A 25174-nucleotide genomic window follows, 5' to 3' on the forward strand; every position below is an offset into this window, starting at 1 on the left:
ATATATATATATATATATATATATATATATATATCATGTTTGAGAAATATAGTTTTTAAGTTAAAAAGTATATTTTTAGTAAAAATTTTAATTTTTTTAAGTCAAAAAGAGTATTTTTGACAAAAATTTCATTTTTAAGCTTATGTCAAAAGTGTGTTTTACCCATTTTTAGAGTAAAAAAGTAATAAAAAAAATTAAAAAAATATATATTTGAAATTTTTTACTAAACATGCCAATTTTTGTTTGGCACAGCTTTTTAAGTTTTTTTTTTTTTTGACATATCCACACAATAGGGGGGAGGGAGAGATTCGAACTAGTAACATCCACTTTATGAGGCTTCGTTCCCAGCTGACTGAGTTATCTCTTGGGGACAACTTTTTAAGTACTAAAAGTACTTTTTAAGCTCTCTAACACGATCCTAAACAGACCCTAAGTGTTCTCTTAGACATGACCTGCGAATCTAACACGAAATTAGTATGTTAAAATTGAGAAGTCTGACCTATTTAATTAAATGAGTATATATTCGATCTTATACTCATATTTTGATACAATATAATCTGAACCCGACACGCAGACAGGAATTGCCATCATTTAGGTCCAATAGCTTCTCTTGTGGAGCAAATTCAGGCAATCAATTGTAGAAGATCCACATATATTATTAAATCAAATCCAAACTCACTTGCCAAGGTTAGAGCTGAAACTTAAGGATAAGTTTTACATGTTAGGTAGGTGTATGATGTAATGCATTTTTCCGAAAAATGGAAAAAGATTGATAATTTGACATAGTCAAAACCCAAAGTTTCTGATAAGGTCTTTGTTCAGTCAATTTAGATTGAGTGTACATATGTACCTTAGATTCTCAATATCTTTGAAGCAAAGTTCAAGAAACTTTCTTGAGGTAATTGCTAAAGTCTTGGATTGGTCACATTAGTATTTTGCTGACTGACACGTCTTCAAGGGTCAAAAGGATATGTGGGAGAGAGAGAGAGAGATTAGTGCAGATATCATAGTGAACCACATATTGGACTGAGATATATGTTAGAATATTAGTTAAATAATATTTAAATTTATCATTTCTTATTAGCTTAAGTTTTTGGGATAACTGACGACTTAACACAGTATCAAAGCAAAGGTGCTTAGTTTCAATTTCAATTAAATGTTTAACGTATTGAGCCTCACTTATTTAAGAGTTTGAGCACAAAGGTGGGAGAGACTATTAAAATATTAATTAAAATGTTAAAAGACAAATTAAGATAACAATAATTCATTAAACATGTGGATCAAACAGGGAAGTGACTGTGTTGCAATTGTGCCTCATATTTCCCTAAAAACTTTTGAGGGAAAACCATGAATTGGGCTCTGTCTGTCTGCATGTGGCAGCTAGCCAAAAGAATATCAAGGAGAACATGCAATAAAAAGTAAGATGAGGATCTATCTGTGTACAAGCAAAGCAAGCAGCCTCTCCATGGACCCAACACTAGGGGCTCACTAGCACACCAGTACAGATGAAAAGAGGAAAGGCGTTCAGCTTTATTAACCAAAAGAGACAAAACATGTAGAAAGATAAAATCTTGGACAAGAAATGCAGCAAGAACATTTCAGGGAGCTGACCCCACGAATAACACCAAGAGCAGGTGAAGCTACCTTCTTTGGAGAGAGAGAGAGAGAGAGATCCTATCAAGTGTTCAATAGTTACAATCAATCTACCTGAGGGCAAGATAAAATGCACTTTCAGTCTTTTGGTTGTCACCAGCTATATATATATTGTCTTTGAAATTAACCTTTTTCAAAGGAAAAAAAAAATGATTTATAGAAATTATTCTCAATGAAGTCTAAGTTTATACGAAATAGATATATATATGAAGGTTCTCATCTATGACAAATGAGCTAATGGGAAAGAAAAATAAGAATAAGTACTATCAAATTTGCTTTCATATCGTGAAAATCACCACTTATCTCAAAAGATTAAGCTAATAGAAAATACTAAATTTAATAATTTAATCAAAATACTTTAACAAGTGATATTGCATGTTGTTATCATTATTATTTATAATTAGAAATGCAGAAGGGGGCGACCATAGCGATTATTTTACTTGGGCGTAACTATAGTTACATCTGCCTACAAGAAACTGCATAGAACGAGCGTAGACGATAAAAACTATAGGCGTTCTCTCGTGTTGTTATTATTAGACTTTTTTGTTGGTTCCTAATTAGTAATTAGCAGTGTTGATTTCATACATATATCCTCAAGAGCTTCTCATTTCATCACAAGAACTTTATTAGTTGAACAAATTAACATCCACATTAAAATAAATCTTAGAACTTAATTTATTACTTGAACAAATTAACATCCACATTAAAATAAATATTTTGTAGCTTCTCTTAGCTTGGTTTCTAGGGTGTCATCATGAGAACAAAAGGAAGAGGGGTACGTAGCTTAATTTTTCTCACGTACGTACGTAGACGCCCTAAAAATTAAAATTTTTTTTAAGTCGTTAAGGATATTCATCGTCTCTTCAGGTATGAAAAAATTGTCACTATTGGTTATATACTATTCTGATCATTGAAAGTCTTTATCGATATTAATATAATATTAAGAATATTTGTTTGGGCATATATATTTCGACATTAATTTGCTTACCATTGATCCACGTAAAGCCCTCCATAACCTTCCATTGGATCGTTAAAGGTTTGTATTGTAAAATAATCAAGTGAAATAAGAGCAATCGTAGCCTTAGAGCTTTATCTGACCGAACCACAACCACGTAAAATCACTTTTCTCTATTTTATTTTATTTCTGCTTTTTCACTTAAGTCAAATATCCTAGCTATCATTGGCCATTTGGCCTCTATGGTAGAATCAATTGAGGCCAGAGAAGTGGCGGTTTATCCTGTGACACAGCAGTTCAATATGCTTAATTTTTGCATTAAAAAAAAAAAAGAAAGAAAGAATTGTGCTGGAAAGCACGAAGAAAGTAAATGATGAGAGTCTGAGTCTCCCCTCTATAGTCTTGTTTATGTGGGAGTCCACATTGTCTGTCGTGTCGTGCATTCCAATGAGATCAGAACACACATAATGTGGTAGACATGTTGGGATAGAGGGATTTGTGTTAGAAAGACAAAAAAAATCTCAAATTGGCTTGAAAATATCATGCTCTTTTGTGCAAGTTGGGACCTGAAAGTTGATAACGTACGCCACTCGATCTAGTCAAACAGTAATTATGTTCATCTTCTTGTTTCAGCTCTAGATATTGGCTCCTGATTATGCACAAAATACCAAAGTTACAGGCCCTATAAATTGCAAATTTTGCAGTAATTGAAGATCCAAGAAGCTAAATAGCATCATATATATATATATATATATATAAATCATGAACTCATCAGTACAAACCAATTAATATGTTCCATGAAACTTCTATCTCAAATTTAATTGAGTGTGACTCTAGACCACTCACCTGTTATATATATTAGCTGCAGGAATGATATGTGAAGGATAACAGTCTTAACAGAAAACAGGCATGACCAACTATGAGTAGCAACTATATATAATACTATATATGTACAAACCCAATGAAAGAAGAACCATGAAAAGAATAATTATGGTTGAACTCTAACCACACAATATTATACCCAAAAACCAATGATATAACTTAAGAGGAAAAGATGGATCAGCATCAATGGCTGGCTGATCAAGACTCAAAAGGCCTTCTGATATAACCCATGAATCCTCTTCCATGACTCCTCTCTCTGCATCTTCAACTGCTTGTAGAAGTTCCCAATAAACGTCTCAGCTTTAGTAAACAGCTCTTGCTCATCATGACTGGCCTCCTCTTCTTCCTCCTCATCATCATCATATTCCTGATGATCAGCCACATTTTCTGCTTGATCAGTCTCCCCACCTCCTATGAAGAAAAGGCTGGGCATGGAGGGACACTTTTTGACCTCATCCATTTTGAAAGCACCAACAACTTTCTCGGTTGCAGATTTCTCAACAACCTTAGCCTTCTTTTCAGCAGTTGCTGGAGCAACTGATTTCTGATCATCAGCAGAGGCTTCAGGATTATGTTTTTTGTCCTGATCAGAAGGCTTGGGGTTGGGGAAGCATGAGAGAAGGCCAGCTTCAGCCCCAAGGGCAATAATGAGGATGTTGATGACAAAATAGAGGTAAGTAGTCCTCACTGAGGAGGATAAGAGGGGTGTGATACTGAGAAGAACAGCTAGAAGGGAGAGAATTAGGATCTGGGATTTCTTGAATTTGCTCATGATGTTTTCTGCTAGCTCTTGAGTGAGATGGGGGTGATAATAAGGGGTACTTGGATGTAATAAGGCTTCAAGAGAAGCTTGTGGTAGAGACTAAATAGAGGCTTTGGGTGTATTTATAACAGCTTGCAGACAGGAGGCGTGTTTGACAGAGAGGATTCATAGATGGATGTAGTCATGTATTAAGGATATTGTGGAAATTGCATATATATGCATGTAATAATATCAGTCATGTAATAATATCAGTCAACAGTACAAAAGTTGTAGAATGTTACGAGCCAAAATGCCTTGACCAATTATTCCACATGCTTGTGGAATTAGTAATGTTATACATGCATATATACACCATATAACTCCTTATCTTAAAATTAGTACCACATGCCTCGGTAATTCTTATAACTCAAAATTTTTGACTATGATATCATGTTAAATCTCTAGTTATCCTAAAAGTTTAAGCTAACAAGAATATGTAAATTTAACATATAATCATTACTTTAACATACTCCGGCTTTGGGGGCCCCACGCTCCACCCCATCTCATAAATTAATTTTTGATCCTGTTTTTTTTTTTTTTTTTTTTCTTTTTTCTGTTGGCCTTCCTCATCTAAAATTCTGGTTCTACCCCTAATTGTATTAATACAATTTGTAACGATATAAATAAGCACTAATCACATGTGTATTATCACTTTAAAATAACTCGTCAAATTACGGTTGGAATTCAACCTATTCAATGTGAAAATAATTGTTTGGGGTGTCACAAATGTGGGACTAACTTTCCGAGATGTCTCATTAAACTTTGAGCAAAGTTCTTGGTAAATATAATCAAAGTTGATCATATAATTTTTTAGAGCATAACATTCATGAAAGGGTTTTGAAATGGCAAGAAAAAGGAGCCGTAACTTGGTAGGAAATAATAGGAACCAGGCAATAAGATCAGTAGAGACAAGAGAACATGCAAGATAGAAAGAGATTAGAATATAATTGGACAATGTTTGATATGGTCGGTGAAAAAAGGCATATATGCCGACTGGCCTTCTCGCTTTATAAGACGATCGATTAGCTCTACCCTCTAGGCCTTTCCTTCCCACAAGAACGTGAGGTAACATTTTGTGGCTTGTGGCGCCAACCTGTCCTAGTATAATTGGGTCCCACAATAGGACCACGGCCTGGCCGTAGGATCTTCCACTTTGGACCCCTGAGAATCTTTCCCGCTAATTCCCACAGTCCCACTTGTACTATAGTGCGCATGTCGGCATGTGGTCCCGTACGCGTCCCGCACTTGTCCTCACACTTTTAAAGGCCCACTTGTCTCTTTGGCGGCTTATATGGGCCGGGCTTTCACTAAACCATATTAGAAAATCATCTAAAAAGTTTGAAAATGATTTTAAAAAACATTTCTCAGTTTTGAAGAAATATAAAGGTGGGAAGTATTTTTGATGAAAAATTCATAGTTAAAAAGTGTTTTTTTTTGTTTTAAATTGTAACGTGCTTTGTAAAATCAAATGGGTTTCTGACCAAAAAGATTAAAAATTGTTGTTCTTTTGGCACATGCACACCAATAAGTCGTGGTTGTATTTGAAAATAACAAAAAGCTTCCCACAATAGTGGATCGAGAAGAGGAGACACAAATCCATAAGATAGAGTAATGCGTGGCCAATGGGTGTAGGAATCCTTGGATATTTTGTGCTTGAGTTTATCCATAAGTTTGTCAAAAGTAGTTTTTTTTTTTCTTTCACTTTTATTGCCTTGGCTAGAAAGTGTATTGGATAAATCTAAATGAATAAAAACGAGTTAAAAGCGATAGGTGTAGTCAATTATATTGAATAGAGGGACAAACTCTAGGTCCCATAGATACCCCCGAGGCCCCGACTATAATGGGGACAATGATCAACGAGATAACTAAAACCACAAGTCAGAGATTCTCATATTTCTAATTATCTTTTAATTGAAAGATATATATATATATATAATAACAAGAGATTAATATGCCATAGACACAATTATCCCCCAAGGACTTTAATGTGACATTTCGTTTGGAGAATTTAACATTTTTCACGGCATTTACACTTTCATAAATGTATTGCCTGGAAATTTAAATTTAAATTTAAAAAATGTGATTAAACCAATGTTTAGAAATGGCATGTGAATTGTCTTCAAGTGGTAGTTTAATCGGCTGAAAATCATGTCTCATCAAGCGGAGTTCACTAGATCGAATTTGCATCCCCCTTTTTTCTCTCCTTGTGCGAACATGTAATAAAAAAATAAATAAAAAAATAAAAAAAGGTGACATGCGAATTGAAAAAGCTTAATAGAGAGAATACTAGCAAGAGTGCCTTAAATGGGTTCCCGCGGTACTACAATGCTAGAATTGAAATAAACATAACACACTTACTATGATGTTCGCATACACTCCGAAAAATGCATTGAATTCTACCTATAACGATCTAGGAAAAGTGCTAATCATAATTGCACTATCACTTCAAAAGTTGAAGATTTCTTAGAATCACTTATAAAACTCAACCTCACCCTCACCCTATAAGAAATTAATACGGAACTTAACATTCATGAGTGCCCTTATAATTTACCTACTCTATATGAGTTATTCATCTTCATAGTGTGAGACTAACGTAAGGGCACTCACAATAGCTTCCCTAAGTATAAGGTGACAAGGCACTTAGATGATAGTTAAGAAAATCTCTAAGAAAAAAATTTTATATGTAAGAAAAAAATATATATATTTAAATGATATGAGAAAGAAGAAAAAAGTCAATATCTAATATGTAATATATTTGAAAAAAAAAAAAAAAAAAACTTAATTTTCTAAATTAAAGTTAAAATTTATAAAACCATTGTAAGTGCTCTAACTACCCGTCCACCATGCCCTATTGATGCAATGTCTCATTATGTCAATATATTACATGTCACATTTTTTCGAATATTACATATCATATATTTTCCAAATTTATCCAAAGTTATTCGTACTTTTCTGTGCCACATCCCATGAACCCAACAGAGCAGTCAAGGCCCACTTCACCCCTGGAACGGAAAGATGCTACTGTTGCTACTTGAGTTGGACAGTCCTTCATACAGCATATTCCCTTCATCCCGACACACATCCCGACACACATCCACCTAATTTCTTCATCCAATAATGTTGATCTCAGACGGTGAACCATTAAGATCAAACCAAATGATGGGGCAGGCATTATAGGTCTGCATACTCAAATTTGATAACCAAAAGAAAAATCTCTCAAAAACGAAATTGGGTATTTGGTGAATCAATTCAACCGAACAATGATAAGGAAGCAAAGATATAAATTGGAATTAACATTCTGACATATATATTCACGAATATCCACATAGAGCAAGCATATACAGTGCCCAGATTTGCTTTAGCACCCTTTACTTCTATACAAAAAATTAAGCAATATCATGCAATAGAGACCGGATAAGCGGAAAACTACTATTGGCTTACAATTTTTGATTTTTCGTGCTTGGCATATAGGGATACATGCCATGTTCTTAAGCGGCATCTGGGTTATGATGAAGGCTGGACCACTCCATCTGAGTTTTGGCAAGAGGAAAGATATATGCTGAGATCATCCAAAGTGGGGCAGTCTTGGATGCTTAAACCATGCTCATTGGCCAAGTGCAAAAGGCAGATGAAACACAAATGGGGAGAGATATCCTCTGGAGCGGCGGCTTGGCAGTCAACAGGAAAGGTGGACAAGAGATGTCGGAAAGATATCGTATCTTTGCACTCCTATAGATAAAAAGGCATATTATTAATGATAAGAAACATATACTTTTTTCCAGGTAGATAAATGCAAATAGAAGACATTCACTGAGCTAGTAAAGAAAAAACAAAACAGCAGGCACTATTGAGAGTATAATGTAAAAGAACTTGCAAGAAGCACGGAACAGGCAGGTGGCAGCAAAAGCAATGAACATTTAGCATTGCCTTTTTCCTGATAGCAAAAGTAGTTCGCTTGCCAAACAATTCATGTTCATGATCTTACAAGAAATGATGTTTTCACGTTAACAATGACATCTCTATACACGTTAATTGCAAACAAACTGCAGATACACTCAAAAGTTTTGAATTGTTCATCTCCAGATTGTAGAAATAAGCTCATACTGTTCCATCAGATTGGTGAACAACTTCCGAATTAATAAGTTCTATGAGCTTAACCTATCTATTTAATGAAACCAAAAATTGCAAGCCCATCTAAAAAAATTGAACAAGGAATCAAGATGTATCTATATCCATGTCAGAAATGAAACTAGAACAAGTGAAAAGAATAGCTCACCGTTTCAGGAACTTCAGTAGATTCTTGTATGCGATCCCAAAGAGTTTCCTTCAATGACTGTACGTCAACTTGTTTTGAAGTTTTGTCATATTGAACTTCAATTTTGTTTACCTAAAAAATCAGAAGTCAAGCCTCAGGACAAGAATAAACTAACAACACATTTATGGATAATTATAATGATTGCAATTCTGAGAAATAATTTGTTTAAGAAATAATCTTCAACCAACCATGTCCTATTACAAACCTCACTGTGATCATAATTTTCTATGTTGAAAACTGATGTGGATAAACTTCACAATATCAATCTAAATTAATATATATATATATGGAGAAACTTCATTTAACTCCTCTAAACTTTAGTGTTTTTGCAGTCATCTCCTTAAACTTTAAAAACTCTCAATTTAATTTACCCAACTTCAAAAAGTTTGCAACGCCACCCCTCCGTAGAAAATCCTAACGGATGATGCCAAAATACCTAAAATACCCCTGTTTAAAATTTTAAAAAGAAAAAGAAAAAATTTGCTGCCAGGTCAAGCCGTGGGTTCTATGCTTTTTTTTTTTTAGATTTTTTAAATACAAGAGTATAAGGGACATTTCACCTATACTCCGTACGATTTCACCTTTCCGAGGAATAAATAACATTTTGCATTTTTACATAACATATTTCTTTTTTTCTGATAAGGATGTTTTAGATACACCAAAATAGAAGGGAGCACCACCCAACAATAATAGAAATATAAAATAGGCAGGAACATTCATGATACTGGTACCAAAGTTCCCCAAGCAAAATGTAAAGACCATCCTCCACTCTTGTTGCTCTTTTGAGATAAAATCTCTTCCTCCCTATAACTCTCTCTTTCCATTTCATAAATGCAGTTCTCATATAAAAAAATAAAATAAAAAATGATATGGAGAGACACTACACCCAAAAGAATAACATGATCAACTTAAATCTTTCAAAAGAAAATAAAGGAAATTTGAATAAGAACAAACCCGGCGAGGCTGAGAGACAAGTCCATCCAAGTCCTCCACATCATTATGAACATATTGATCACCATATTGGCCACTAAGCACACTCTCATTGTCCCACAATGGCAATGCTTCATCAAAATCATTGTTTCCATGCCATGAGTTATCACCTGGAAAAAAAAAATGGGTAGTCGTCATTCAATAATACACTCTCCCCAATTCTTCTTGTAGATACCTTTCTGATTCTTCTTCGAGATAGTTCTAAGATAACACAATAGATAAGAGAGAAACAATATAGCCCTACTCTTTGAAAAGTAAAAAATGATTACTTATCATAAAATGCTAGGACAGAGAACACAATGAACTCGTGAATGATGCCTTGCTAAATAACTGAAAAGAAGTTTCAAGCAAATAATATAATTCAATAGTTATGGCTAATTTTATCAAAGAAGATAGATCATGCAGAAACTTTGTTGGACGCCCTGCCTCACCTCATCAAAAGATAACCATAAAATCTAAATGAAAAGGAACCATCACACCAAAATTTCAACACTATCATGCAAATATATATTATCTCTGTATGTGTTGTGCATTCATATTCTGTATAAAAGACATGGTTTCAAACATTAGATAATTGCAAGAAAGGAAGAAGGGTGGGTCTATACCTGAAAATTTCTGTCTTCTCTTCCCAAGGCACTACAATCAAAATAAGCAATTCATCATTAACCACAACAACAATAGAAGGGCTAAAGAACTTATTCCAAATCAGGGGAGTAACATGATCACCCAAATACACATTCTTCTCAAAACTACAAAGCATTATATAACACGTTTTTAAGCTATGGATGTCAGAGTATAAATTATCAATTGTGCTCACTCCTTGACTAGTAGCAAAGAGCTCTACAGTATACATCTGGGGGCCAGATATATTCCATCCATCACAAACTCAGCCCAATGATTATATACTTCTGTATGCTATTTTGAGGCCTAAGATTGAGATCAAGCTGAATGCAAATAGCCACCTAGCCAAAGACTCAAAGTTTAAGCTACAATGCTCGCAAGCTTTATGTAAATTTATATATTGTTAGGGATTAACCTACATTACCAGAAGATTGGGACGAAGAAACAATTTGACAAGATCCTCAGGTTGATAATGGCAATCTTCTGGAAGTCTGTTACTAGCTGGTGCTCTATTTGCAGGTAAAAGTAAAGACTTCGGATTTTTCGGGGGAATAAAGATATCGTGCAATTCTTCATCCAAGGATTTTGTGAAATCAATGTCAACTTCAGTGAGGATTTTCTTGTTTGCTCTCTTCTTTGCAATGGTTGGTCCACTTTCTGTGGCAAGAACCTCTCCTGAACCTACAGAATAAATACCACATAGAGTAAGTTGAATTGGTACACACAACATAGGATACAAACTGATAGTGTAATTTTCCACCCATTTACCCTTAGACCTCCGATACTTCCAATGATCAGGACCTGCCCATGCATTTTGTTTTGAAGTAACTCCAAGCCCTTGAAGCAAAAACATTGAAATTTTCTCGAATCTGTCATCCACATCAGGTTCAGAAAATGTATAGGGATCATTCTCCTACCAAAAAATAAGAAAATTATGTAAGTGATTCATATATTTGTTTCTTTTCAGCAAGGCTCCACGCAATGGCAAATTTAGGAGGGAGGGGTCTGTGGAGGCATTGCCCCCCAGGGATTAGAAATTTGTCCAGACGCCTATGCTCATTTGCTTAAAAATCTAAAAAATTTAGAGTTGCCCTCACCACCAAACCCTTGGGTAAGTATGATCTGGCTTCTCCAAGAAGAAATTCTAGATTTGCCACTAGGTCCATGGGAGAAAAGGAAGATGATGAAGGAAAAGAATATGTTATAAGTAACCCAAAAACCACTTCAATATGCAGATGTCACAAATACCTCGTGATGAGGATCTCCTGAACTAGAGCTCTGATTAACAAAACTTGTCTCATCATCATGATCAAAGGTCCATGCATCATTATTCCCAAATGAATTAGAATCACACTCAACTTCCTTATCATCATATGCCTCAGCAATCACATCTGGTTGCTGCCCTACATTAAATGTTTGTGATGGCCTTTGATTATCATTATCAAATTGAAGGACAATCTCCTTGAGGGTAGGAGAAATTTCATTTGTGGCACGCATGTTGATTACCATCTGCTCAATAGTCTCTACAAAGAAAACAGGCAAATGGCTGCAATAAGAAGAGGAAAGGAAAAGGTAATGTGTGTGTGGGGACAGGAACTAGAGAGATAAGAATACCCTATAACATACCTTTGGCAAAAGAGAGATCAACCATGTTAGAAGTATCATTTTGGGATGAAAATGATTTGCACTTCCCTGGCACTTCAAAAGAATCAAACAGTACCCTACATCCTCCATATACACCAAGGTTATTCAATAGGAGACCCTTGGCTCCACCTTCATCAAATTGTGCAGATGTCTGATGATATAAAGGATCCACTGAGAATGCAACTAAAAAACCAGGAATACAAATCAGGAACTCACAAAGGAAAAGAGATCAATAACTGGAAGGGACAGAAGTCGGATATGAAGTTACCATCAAACTTCTTTACGTTAAGAGCTTCAAAAGAGGACTCCAATGTTGACAGTGGTGATACCTGCACAACCACTTGCCTGAGTTTGCAATTTCAGTCTAATCCACTAATGTCATCTATTCAGAAACCATACCTTTCTCTCGGGCTCTTTCTTAGAATGACTCCTCTCCCGCCCATCGACAACATTGTCATCATCTACAATAGTTTCGGTCACCAAAGCACTATATTAGGGGCATAAGTATCTCTCTATGCAACAAAATGCTCAGAATTAGGCAATAATATTGCAATGTATTGCATGTATTACATGCATAGAAGTTATGGTAGTGATACAAGTATCACATATATAGCAATGTATGTACGCATGTATGTGCATATATAACAACCATGTGCTTTAGTCACGCCTCATGAGAGCCTTTCGAAGCACGAAGGTCTATCTAAGGCATAGCATCAGCCTTTTCAAGTAAGGCATAAAAATAGTGTAAAGTAAAACTTGGGAAGAGAAAATTCTTTCGGTTCTAATGTCTATCCTAGACGGATCCAAGACATTTTGGTTCTAGTTCTTGCCTCTTTGGCATGAATCATTAAAGTAATAACTAATAATTAATTAAAACAAAATTTACGAACGAACAGCAGCTCCAACTACCATAACTTACGCATTGAAAGACATAGATGATAGCGACATGCTACTTCTAATCACATTGTGAGGGATTTAAGCACAAATTCACCATTTAGTTTCGCAATACCTAAATTAATCACCAATCTTAACAACCAAGCAACCTTTACACGACTACAAGTGACCTCTATTACTCCATACATGGATTCACTATGTAAAAGCAAATAGAACCAGAGAGTAACAGGCTAACAGCCAAACCTTGTTCATTTTCTATACCGGCTCGGTTGATTCCACCCAAGACCTTATACGCCTCCGAGTGCACCGCATCCACCCTCACCGAGTAAATTTTCACCCCTGCCTCCAATGTGCGGCTTGCCTACAATGTCAAAATCAGATAACAACAATTACAAAACATAAACACAAACACAAACAACGCCTAGCAATCAATTTTTCACGAAAGTGTTTCCAACCTTTTGAAAATTAGTCTGGGTGTTGTTTTCGGCTTCAACCTTAATAATCTCGCTAAGATGATCTATGAGCTTCAGCTCCCAAGTATTCTTCTGATTAATTTTCTACATTTCACAAAATGACGGTGAACACAATTTAGTGAATATGAATGGTTTAGCCAAATATTTGCACAGTAGAGAGAGAGAGAGAGAGAGAGAGAGAGAGAGAGTGTGTGTGTGTGTACGGACATTTTCGCTGGCGAGCTTGATGCAATTGTTGAAAAGGTCGATAATCTGGTCTTGGCTAAGACAAGGATCGGGAGGAGGCGAATAAGCGGTTGAGGCGGCGGCTATGCGGCGATTGGCGGCGGCGCGCGCGGCTCGTGCCTGCGCGCGTTCGAGTTCGTCGTCATTGGAGCCGAGGAAGAAGGGACTGATTGGCGACCGGAGCCGGCTGGCCGCTACTGGAGACCTCTGCATCGGTGCCACTGATGGCTTAGCACTCACTGGTTCTTCGGCCATCGGTGAGAGAGAAAGAGAGAGGGAGTTATTTTTCAGAGGGAAATTTTTGAAAAGGACAACTTTTCTCGAAAAAGGAAAAGCGGTTTCTTTCCCGAAATGCGCAAACAAAAAATAAAAATTGGGTGAGGGATGAAACGACGTCGTATATGAAGAGGATGACAACAGCATGGTACCGACCGTTAAACAAAGTGAAATGCACTCCCACCACGGGCACCACTTCTTTACATTCATTTTCATACGAATTTTAAAATTATTATAGAATAAAAATTTATCTCAAATTCAATAATAATTTTAAAAGCCACCTAAAAAAATGTGAAATTTGGTATGGAGAACTGAAAGTATGAGTAATATTATTATTATTATTATTAATTTTATGTTGAGGAACCTCTTCAAGGCAAGGCCCTTCGGACCCACCTCTGCAGAGTAAACCTCGGTCTCGTGCACCGCATCTTCGGAAGTTTTCCTACACAAAATTGGTTAAATCGCTGATTTTTCACCAAGGAGTGTGGCCCCAAAGAATTGTTTGTACTCATGAGGTGTTGAACCTTGGACCTTGAAGAGATGATAAGTATGAGTAATATTACATCTTCAAAAATTGATTCTCAAATAATGTGTCATTATCTCATGGGTTAGTGATACATTTTTCAAAATAATAAATCTCATGAAATAATAATACATCATTTAAGAAATAACTTTTGACTTTTTTTTTTGAAAAATATAACACTTCTCTTTATTGATGTCTTTCGCCAATTTAAAGGACCAGAAAAATTTGAGATTTCCCTTACCATATTTTGGCCACAAAAAAAATTTCAAAAACCCAAAAATATATGTTTGTTAATTTTCTGAAATAATATAAAGGGATAAATGCAAAATTTATCCTTGTGATTTGCCTAAATTACAAATAACTACATGTAGTATAAAAAATAATTTATAGGCCTTTGTAGTTGGCTTAAATTATAAATCACTTCATGTAGTATAAAACATCATTTATAGGTCCTCAAAGTAGGCCAAAACAACAATTTAGTCTCTGAAATCAATTTTCTTGCTCTGAAGACAAATGTCAGTTTAATAAAATGAGTAATTTAATTTTCTCAAACTTAATTTGAAAGAAAACTTTATCACAATTTATTGACTTGAATATTATTTTTATTTATTTTTCAATGGTTAGAAGATGAAAATAAGAGAGGGTTACGCAAGAGTAAAGTTTTGGGGATAGAAAAGATTAGATTAATTTACTGTAGCAATATGACTTGGAGTGAGAGCTGATGTCAAAAAATAATGTGAAAAATCATAATTGTCATTTTTTAAAGTCAGAAGTTAATAATAGCATGTGTGTTTTTATTGAGTATGCCGTGATAAAGTAACGAATTCTGTTAAGTTACTTAACGAAAATTGATTTTAGGGAGTAAACTATTATTTTGGCCACCCTGAGGATCTATAAATTTTTTTATATATTACTAAGAGTCTGTTTGGGATTGCGTTTGAGGGGCCAAAAAATGCTTTTAACATTCAAAAAATCTGTTTGAATAAAAAAGTACTCGTTTGGTAAAAAAATTAAAAACGCTTTAAAGGGTCAAAAAAAGCCTAAAAATTGCAAAAATGCACTTTTTGCAAAAGCTTAAAAATGAAGCTTTTGTCCAAAAGCATTTTTTGACTTAAAAGCTCTTTCTTAAACGCAATCCCAAACCGGCACTAAGAGTGATTTATAATTTAAGCCAACCACATAGACTAATTTTGAATTTATCCCTACTATATATATATATATATATATATATATATATATATATATATATTATGTTTTAAATTATTTACTACTGTATTTGACTTGAGAACAAAAATCATAACACGTATTACCTTTCAACTCGAGCTTCAAAATATGAATTTATTAGAATTTTTAGTTCGCCTGCCACTAGAATTCATTTTCCCTTTACAGAGATTCAAATAAAATGGGCACGGAGAATCCAAAAATTTCTTGACAAAAAGAAATTAGATCATCAAGAGAACAGTCATGTGGAGCTTTGATGGGCATTCTTTATGTAAAATTATACAAAGACAGGAAATTGATGAAGAAAAATTTTCGACCAATGACAGCTTTGCATGATGGCATTTTTTTCTTCTCTTTTGTTTTCTTTTTTCAAAACAATCATATTAATTATTAATAAACAATCAAAAATACAAAACATTCTAAACTACTTTTATCTATATATTACATCATAATACTTTTTCAAACAAAATAAAAAATAAAAAAAGTATCACCTAAAAAGCATTAACAAACAAAGCCAATTTAGCCAAAAGCATATGAAGACTAGTACGCAAACATCAAATTAAGACAATTACAGACTTACAGTAAATAGATTCACAATGGTATAAAACTTTTCTTCTTTGGAGTCCAATTCTTTGAGCAGGTGCGACGAGATCACTCTCGAATGGCAAGGCACAAACATTGCTATTTCACTACAACGTATCCCCTAACGGGAACTTCTCATTAGCAACGCCACCATGATTCCCAACATGCCACCTGCAACAACCTGCAGCATACAAACAGAACAAATATTCATTTAAAGTGAAATTATAAGCAAGGAAAAATTGCAAAATTGGTCCAGGAGATTGATCATTTGGCGAATAGTTCTGGGTCTAACAAGTGACAAGTCCCTGTAGCATGCTATGTTCCTCCCTACAAATTCTGGCCATTTTCCGTCAGGTTCATTGTGAAATTACACATTTACCCTGAAACATTTATAAAAACAAAACAAAAGAGGTGGTGATTCCTCTGGCTAATATGGGGGTACCCAACCACCCCAGCACCCTTTTCTTTCTTTTTATATACTTTTTTTATAGGATAAATGTGCAATTTCTTAATGACCCCAATGAAAAAATGGCCAGAATTTGTAGGGAAGGGTAATAAAGGCATGCCACAAGGAGTGATATGTCCTTGTCAAAGGGTTAAACCCCATGGATCAATTTTGCAATTTTCCCAAAAGTAACATGGGTTTCAAGCATGTAGTTGACACTAGACAATAGCAATAACTTTGCCTGTACACATGTAAACCAAAAAAGAGCAAGAGACCTGAAGTGGAGTATGACCGAGTGAATCTCGTAGAGGTCTAACATTAGAGACAGGGTGTTCAGGAGGTAGCTCGCACACAATTTGATTTAGTAACTGCAATAAGCAACATATTTAACAAAATTAGCAAAGTACCATCATAGAAGCCATGACAATGCCATCTGGTGCCATGACACAAACCAAAAGAAATAGGGCATATAGAGCTAATTGATAACCATGAAAGGTGTTTATGTAATTGAATAGTCTATCAAAAAAATATACCAAATATTCATTAAAAAAAAAAACAAATTCCCCATTATTTTTGCTAATACAATAGGGACTATATGAAAGTAACACAAAAGTACTAGCAATAAATGATCTTACTTCAGCTTGGCGACCAGCATGAAGTCTTACCCCAGAAGCATCATACATTACCTGCAAGGAACCATTAACATGGATCCAAGCAGCCAAACCCACATAAGTTCCTGGACAGTGATAATAAAAATATGACAGAAACTAAAACAAGAAATGATGTCATGCAAATTGAACAAATTAACCACAAATTCCTGCCCAGGGAGTCCATGCAATAGTTAATAAATATTCTTGAAAGGCAATAAACAATCATTACATTATATATGAGGCTTGACATCACAAAATACTCATTGGTGGTGCCTAATTTATCTATTTCTCTGACCTTATGCAAGGAAAAGCAACGATTCCACTGTCATCGCGCTCAACATAGTACTATAAACAAATCCTTTCACGAAATTACTCAATAGATACACCATAAATAAACCCTTTCCTAAAAGGGCCCCTACTCTAGCCTAGCACATGAAATTTTTTATTTTAAAGGGGAGGTAAAGTGAAATCGGGATTCAAACTCAAATTTTCAATAAACGATGAAATAAAATAAAATTCAAACTCAAGACCACTTACTTTGATAACATGATAAATTATCACTAGTTTCAAAAGTCTAAACTGATAGAAAATAATAAGCTTAATCAATTTTTTGTTTTTGTTTTTTGACATAAGCTTAATCAATTAATCAATATCTAAATAGAGATGTTAATAGGTTCCTATTCAAAGTTTAGGGCAAGACAAAACATACATTAGCTTAGGCTGCCTTTGTTTCAATGTAAAATAGTTTATGAGGGAAAATATTTTCAATAAAAAATATTGATTTTCCATTGTTTGGTTGAAACCTCAATAGTATTGAATTTTCCATTATTCGATTGATATGAAAATATTTTCCACTACAATTGGAAGCCAATCGGAAACCAAAATGCCAACTAAAAAAACAAAAACCCAACAAAATCCACAGACAAGTAGGAATGATTGTTGTTTGCTAGTTGGTGGTCGGGAGGTCGTTCTCGAAGCGCAGTTGTTTGGAAGATGATCCCTCTGTGTCTTATGTGGTGTATTTGGAATGAAAGAAATGCTAGATGTTTTGAAAATTCTACTAGGACCATAGAGGAATTGACTCATTTCTTCTTCTGTACTCTTTACTCTTGGATGGCCGCTTGGCTAGCTCCTTTAGTGATTAGTTTCTCAGATTTTCTTTTTCATTTCTCTCCCTCCTAGGCGCTCTCTGTTTATACTTCCCGTGTATATGGGTTGCGCCCCTTTTCGCTATTTTATATCATCATTACTTATAAAAAAAATGATTGTGACTGGGGAATGGGATTTTGGGGATTGTCTAGGTAGGGTGGCGGTTACGACAGGGCAAAGGGGATGGTGAGAAACAAGCAGAATAGGGTGACACCAGGAAGGAGGGGGCAGTTGGGTTCCTCCATGGGGTGGGGATTGCGGACAAGAGACAGAGGGGAGTGAAGCCAGTTGAGGGGGGCAGCTGGATTCCTCTGCGGGGTGGTGCTGCGATTCCGGGAAAGGGGTGAGGAAGAGAGGAGGAGGTAAGTTCCGAAAAATAATGCTTACGCCTCTTGAGAGGCATTAGCCATTTCCCCCCTTATAGTGGCAAATTTGTTGTTCACTCAAAAATCATTTTCTTTTAACCAGTATTTTTCACTCGCACCAAACACTGAAAAATTGGAGAAAACTTTTTTTTGGAAAATGTTTAATGCCAAAACAACCGCAGCCTTACTTTTCATATACAAGGGCAAAGATTAAAGTAATAAGCACAAGCAAGCATGCCTAAAAACAAAAGAATGAACAAGACCTGGTGAACAAGTACATACAACACATGCCAAGACCACTGCAACAGCAAATGCAGGTGCTCCCGTTCCTTCTTGCAAGCCAATAGCAACCGCAAGAGATGTCACGGTTGCTGAATGCGATGATGGCATTCCACCTGACCCAAGCATCCTTTTGGAATCCCATCTTTTCTCCTTGTACCTGCACGTCTAGGAGTATAGTATATATTGAAAAATTAAGCAAAAACTTACAAACTTAATGCATGAACTTCAGAATAAACGTTAAGGAACCCAATTCTCAGTGAGACCCCAATTTTCACTAAAATTCAAAGTTAATCTTGCAAAATTGAGGTTGTTCATCGAATAACCAATTTTCAGGGCTAAATGTGGAATTTTCAAACGAATTTTTTAAATTTTTAAATAGGGGAGGATAGAATGAAGAGAAGTTTGAAAGTCCGACAACTGCTCTGATAATTTGATAAATTACTGCTTATAATGCTCATAACAAATGGTAAATTTAATCACTTTGTCCATGCCTAGCAACAATTAATACCCACCAACAATGCAATATACGAGAATCAAAATTGAGAGAGAGAGAGGGTATTACCAGGTGGTGAAGAGCTTGAGGAACTGAGCGAGAGCGAAGGAGAGGAAAGCGGAGAGGAGAGGGAGGTTGGAGGGAATGATGGACGGATCGGATGACGCCGATCGAAAGCTCGATGACGCATCAGCGGCCGTCATCACTTCGTCCATTGCAGAGAGAAAAACAACAGAGATGGAGACAAATGGGAAAGAGGGTCTCGATCTATTGGTGGAGACCGGAGGGGTCGCGTCATTGCGTCGCCAAGTGGGAAACGGATTCCTTTTTTTTTTTTTTTCTTTTTTTTTAAAGAAAGTGAGAAATGAATTCGTATTCTATTTATTTTTTTTAGAGTGTTTTTCGGGTGGTGATTTTGTAGATAAGAAATGAAATTTTAAACTAAATCAAAGAAAATAAATTGTTTAGAATTATGTTTTTAAACGCAAATAAGTGAGGAAGTGTTTTTTTTCTAAACGCACAACTTTTAAAAGTTAAACTACGATTTTAAATGTCAAACTGTAATTTTACCAAACGCTTAACAATATTTTTAAAAATCACATTTTTAAATCGCACTTTTTTAAATCATTATTTTTCAATTGCACTTTTTAATGGTAATTTGCACTGTTGTACCAAGAAATAAGCAATTAAAAACTAGAAAAGTATATGTAGCATTTTTCTTTATTATATAATATGCATTTATTAACGTTCTTTCAAATTCTTAGAGTGCATTTGGCACTAAGATTTCGGATGCCACAAGTGCAATATTAAATCAAATCGTAAAAAATTTATTGTTTGAGATAATATTTTTAACAAATTACAATTTAGAAACCTAAAAAGATTTAGGTTTCAAATTATAGACAAAGAGATGTATTTTTAAAAACATAAGATTTTAAAAATTATAATTATAATTTGAAAGACTAAATTAAAATTTTAAAAATCGTGTTTTCGTATCATTATTTCCCGGGCCATATGGCCCATATCCTTAACAAACAAGACCCGGCCATTTCCAAGCCCAAATCTCTCTCTCTCTCTCTCTCTCTCTCACCGTCTTATATCCGGTTCATCGCTCTTAAACCCTAAACCCTCTTTATACTTTAGCAGTGAAGACTAGAAGGTATAAAAGATCTTTGCTTCTCATTTCTCGTCTTTGTTCTATCTTTCCTATTTTCTGTTTGGATGGTGCGAAAGTTTTGAAAAGGTAAGAAATCAGCATTTTGGGTCTGAATATGAAAACGATTGAATTTAAACTGTCCGTGATCCAGAAATCGAAACAAAGATTGTCTTTCTTTTTTGTTTTTTCCAGTCACGATTATGTTTGATGGCTAACAAATTTAGGAAAAGAAAGAAGTACGAATTCTGGGTCTTAGCTATGATAGTTTCTCATTTTCATTGTTTTTTATTAAGTGGTTTTGCACTTGTTTCTCATGTTGTTGTATGTTTGGTTGCGAAGATAGTTGGTGAATAGAGAGAAATGAACATTTTGGGTTTTGGGTAGTAATGCAACAGAGCTAATGTTTGACTTGGATTTGTCATTTTATAGGAAATGTTCTCATTTTTCTGGTCAACCAACTTATGGGGTTTTCACTCTAAAGAACTCAAAATCACTCCGCTTGTATGATTTATTTAAAATATCCTCTTAAGTAGGCAACAAAGTTGAAAAAAAGCAAGAATTGTTGGTTTTCTCTTATGTGTTATCTCGCAATCCAGGCTAATAAAATGGGGAAATCTCATATCCGTGGCAAACAACTATGTTTCCTGTCATCTATGTAGTGGGGAGAGCCATGGGAAATAGATTTGTGTTTTCTATTACTTTCATTTTGTGCCTTCTATTACGCACTTGCCTGTGTCCTTTTGAGGTTGTTGTTCCTATTCTTCCATTTCTATATGGCTTGCAGTTCAACGTCTCCTTCCTGTTTATGATGGAAGGGTTGGTTGGGTTGGTTGAATGCTTTCATTTGGTTTTCTCACTTTGATTACAATGACATTTTAGGATCATGAACTTCAACAACGTTAGAGTTCCCAAGGTGCCAGGTGGTGGCGCCACTTCTGCTTTGCTTAAGGTGGGAGTTTTTGGTGGGCTTGCTGTGTATGCTGCTGCAAACAGTCTCTACAATGTCGAGGGTGGGCATCGAGCCATTGTGTTCAACCGTTTAGTTGGTGTCAAAGATCAGGTCATTCTTTTGCCATATATTCATTTACTTAAGAAATCTATAATAAGGCTATTACTGCTGTTAAAAAAGAATAAAAAAACTGTACTCAAATCTGACTTGACTTTGTTTAATTGTTTTGATATGTCAGCCGGTCATTCAGTATTATTCTAAGCATTTTTCTTTTAAGCATCGTGACAATTTTGTATCTAGTGGGGCTGAAAATTTGATGCAATTATGTTTCTTACCCCTTTTTTTGTACAAATGGAAGGGTTTTTCCCTGGTCACAAATGCCGAAGTTAAAGATGATCTCTAACATGGTAGTGGTTTTATAATGTGATTGTTGAACATAGATTAACAATTTTGTTGTCCTTCCATCGGGAAATTCATGTACTTCTCATCATTGTATTTCTAATGTTATATTTTTTTTCCCTTCTTTTCTAATTTCTGGATTGTGAGGTTTGGTCATGCAGGTTTATGTTGAAGGGACACACCTTATGATTCCATGGTTTGAGAGGCCAATCATCTATGATGTCCGTGCACGACCCCATCTAGTGGAGAGTACTTCAGGAAGCCGTGATCTCCAGATGGTAAATTCCTCTCTCATTTCTGTTGCATCTGCAACTTTGTTGTTGATAAAAACTGCTTCATATAATGTGTTCACAGCTTTGATGCCAAAATTTAAACACTTTGCTCAACCATTTTTATTATTTTCTTCATTTTTCTTGATAAACTTTGCCGGACTTATTGTATATAATTTAAGTTGGGCATAAATACTTGATGTTTTAGGATTGTTTGGCAATTTATTTCTGAAAACATAGAAAATAGTGAACTACTCAGCCAGGAGTACCAGCATACGTCAAAAGAAAGAATTGTTTGACCTACAAATGCGGTGGTCCCTCGCCTCTTATTTTGTCTTTCCAGCATAGGTCAAAAGAAAGAATCATTTGGTAGTTGATTTTGCTTTCCCTAGTGGATTTTCTCCTTCTTTTGCCTATATTTCATTTAGTGTGTGCATGTTTTGCATGTATTTCTCAGTCTGACGTATTCTTTTCCCTATGTCCCATGGAGTTCCAATTGACATTGACTGTATTATTGTGTTAGCTTCATATTATGTTAAGAACAGCATCCTAAGTGGACAATAGCCTGTTTTATCTGGTTCCATGACACTATGCAGCCTCAGCAATCTCAAAAGTTCTGATTTCATGTAAATTTGTTGATCTCCTAACCTCCCCCCCTCCCCTCCCAAAAAAAAAAAACTGTGGAGGCCACGCAATGGGGTGCCCCCTTCTCCTTCCTAGTGGATTTTGGAGTTCTGTGCAGTACTTGTACATACAGTTGAACCATTTCTATGCCCATACATAGATTTGTGGTGAAGTGTTTATAATGGCTTATTAAGATCTATATATAGGATGTTGACGCTCTGGTGGCTGTAAATGATTTATTTTCTGGACGGATAAATTTGTGTGCTCATTGAGGTTGCTTTTATATCAATTTTGCTACTTACCTTACCTTTTGGAATTTCTTTGTAATATGATCTTGATTTCGCTTTACAGGTGAAAATTGGGCTTCGAGTTCTTACCCGTCCTGTGCCAGATCAGTTACCTACAATTTATCGAACCCTTGGTGAGAATTATAATGAAAGGGTCCTCCCCTCAATTATTCATGAAACTCTGAAAGCTGTGGTCGCACGGTTTAATGCCAGTCAGCTCATTACTCAGAGAGAGGTAAGCAGCAAGGCCTACACCGTTTCACAGTTTGGCTGCAAATCAATCAATTTTTAAATACTGAAGATATTGATACTTACCAATGAACTTTGTTTTGCATCCTTTGGGGTTAGGCTTAAGAGCAATGGCAAATGGAAGTGTTTGTGCAAATTGCAGATTTTTGTTCGTCTCCTGTTTGCTGGAATAATGATTTATGTTGTCCAATCCTGATCATATGGATCATTAGTTTAATCCTAATGCTTCTGAGTCATCAGTTTAAATTGTTTAATTTATATTTTATTTATTTTCCTTCATATTCCCTCGCAAATTTTTATTGTTTGGCTATTTTTAAATTACTCTAGGATGGGGTTTAAAGGTTAAATTTCAGTTGTCATGGAGTGTTGATAAACCTTATTCTTTCTAGGCTGTTAGCAGGGACATACGGGAAGTTTTAGTATCTCGTGCAGCCAAATTCAATATTGCACTCGATGATGTGTCAATCACGAGCTTAACTTTTGGGAGGGAATTTACAGCTGCCATTGAAGCCAAACAGGTAGCTGCGCAAGACGCTGAGAGGGCTAAATTTATTGTGGAAAAAGCTGAACAAGACAAGAAAAGTGCTATTATCAGAGCACAGGTAAGATAGAAGAAATGCTTATTCCTCTGCCTTAGATACTGATAGGATCTATCTTACAATGGCTTTATTTGCTCTTAATTGTTTCTCAACCTCTGTAGAAAGAACTTGGTGTTTTGCCTGCTAGGTTGATCTATTGCCTCTTGATGTCATTGCTCATAGAACTAATTTGGATATATGACAATAGAAAAAATAGTGGAAAAAAATAGGATTTTGGCTGAAGAAAATGTGTCACTTATTTTTTTCTCCAATACCAGGGTGAAGCCAAGAGTGCCCAGCTTATTGGTCAAGCTATTGCCAATAATCCAGCATTTATCACTCTAAGGAAGATTGAAGCTTCGAGAGAAATTGCACAGACTATCTCAAATGCGGCCAACAAAGTTTTCCTGGAATCAGGTGATCTGTTGTTGAACCTTAACGAGATGAATTTAGAGTCCAACGGTAAGAAATTGGGATAGAATAACACCCCTTTCATTTTGTTTAACAACTGGTCAGTTGTGTAGATATTTCCTCAAAAGGTGAACTGTGGACAAATTGAAATGGTTATTTTGCACTTAATGGACCATGCTAAACAAAAACAAAATAATTCTGTTGGCTTATTATATTACTGACAGGGGATAGCCACATCTCCCGTGGAATCTTTGGGAATTGTTTTGCTTGAGAAATGGATATTTTATGTTGCATATTGCATATTGCATGAATGTCTTTTTGCTTTATCTTATAAAGCAGCAGTTATATTTAGATCTTTACTATTTTTTCATGTCTGAATTTGCATCAAGGATATTTTTTTTGTAGCTTAAAACTTTTATGTCCTTCTATGAGTGATGTGAATCAGTAGGTTTTTTTGAAGAATAAGCTCCTGATTGAGTTGATTGGTTAAGATATTACTTGCAATTCATGGGAAATTATGCTAGCGAGTTAGCACCTTGAGGATTGGAGAATATGCCCATGGCCAGTAGCCTGAGTGGAGGCCCCCATGGATCAAACACTTCTCTTTTGGAGCCCAATAGCCCCAATTTGTCCTTTTACCTTTTGTTGTCCTAATCGAACCCAGTTGTTGTATATACTAAATCATTATCTTAGTGTCGTAATTTAAAATGCAGTTAATGAAAATTGTGGTTCGGCCTTTAAAATTATGTGCCGACCTTCAAAACCCTGCATTTTTAAAAGTGAACTTTCTTTTTCATGTTTTTAAATTGTCATTT

The 25174-nt window shown here is 35.4% G+C and overlaps 3 protein-coding genes across 5 annotated transcripts; 1 reads left to right on the top strand and 2 right to left on the bottom strand.

Moving 5' to 3' along the window:
- Nucleotides 1–7117: 7117 nt before the first annotated feature.
- On the bottom strand, nt 7118–13709 carry LOC132175927 (condensin complex subunit 2-like). 2 transcript variants are annotated; one of them, XR_009439472.1, is made up of 14 exons: nt 13437–13709; nt 13212–13313; nt 13000–13117; nt 12262–12323; nt 12131–12191; nt 11845–12045; nt 11467–11741; nt 10987–11131; nt 10643–10899; nt 10203–10233; nt 9562–9707; nt 8569–8679; nt 7734–8021; nt 7118–7471 (listed from the first exon to the last, which is right to left on the bottom strand). XR_009439472.1 is itself a non-coding variant. In XM_059588023.1 (13 exons), the coding sequence occupies exons 1-13, from the start codon at nt 13707–13709 to the stop codon at nt 7797–7799; spliced, it is 2007 nt and encodes a 668-aa protein (XP_059444006.1). In that variant the 3' UTR covers nt 7527–7796. The 2 variants fall into 2 exon arrangements, 1 of the variants encoding a protein (XP_059444006.1); XM_059588023.1 differs by lacking the exon at nt 7118–7471 and having other exon boundaries at nt 7527–8021.
- A 2143-nt stretch (nt 13710–15852) lies between these two features.
- LOC132175151 (uncharacterized) lies at nt 15853–19715 on the bottom strand. Its single transcript, XM_059586994.1, has 5 exons — nt 19510–19715; nt 18948–19104; nt 17137–17187; nt 16777–16869; nt 15853–16237 (listed from the first exon to the last, which is right to left on the bottom strand). Exons 1-5 carry the CDS (start codon nt 19653–19655, stop codon nt 16178–16180), a joined length of 507 nt encoding a protein of 168 aa, XP_059442977.1. The 5' UTR covers nt 19656–19715; the 3' UTR covers nt 15853–16177.
- A 780-nt stretch (nt 19716–20495) lies between these two features.
- Nucleotides 20496–24661, top strand: LOC132174973 (prohibitin-1, mitochondrial-like). Of its 2 annotated transcripts, none has more exons than XM_059586753.1 (6): nt 20496–20596; nt 21473–21653; nt 22103–22219; nt 23186–23356; nt 23760–23972; nt 24227–24661. In XM_059586753.1, exons 2-6 carry the CDS (start codon nt 21477–21479, stop codon nt 24425–24427), a joined length of 879 nt encoding a protein of 292 aa, XP_059442736.1. In that variant the 5' UTR covers nt 20496–20596; nt 21473–21476; the 3' UTR covers nt 24428–24661. The 2 variants fall into 2 exon arrangements, with proteins under 2 accessions (XP_059442736.1, XP_059442737.1); XM_059586754.1 differs by lacking the exon at nt 20496–20596 and adding an exon at nt 20607–20680.
- The last annotated feature ends 513 nt before the right edge of the window (nt 24662–25174 follow it).

This window comes from Corylus avellana, chromosome ca3 (assembly GCF_901000735.1).
Source record: "Corylus avellana chromosome ca3, CavTom2PMs-1.0".
Lineage (NCBI taxonomy): Eukaryota > Viridiplantae > Streptophyta > Magnoliopsida > Fagales > Betulaceae > Corylus > Corylus avellana.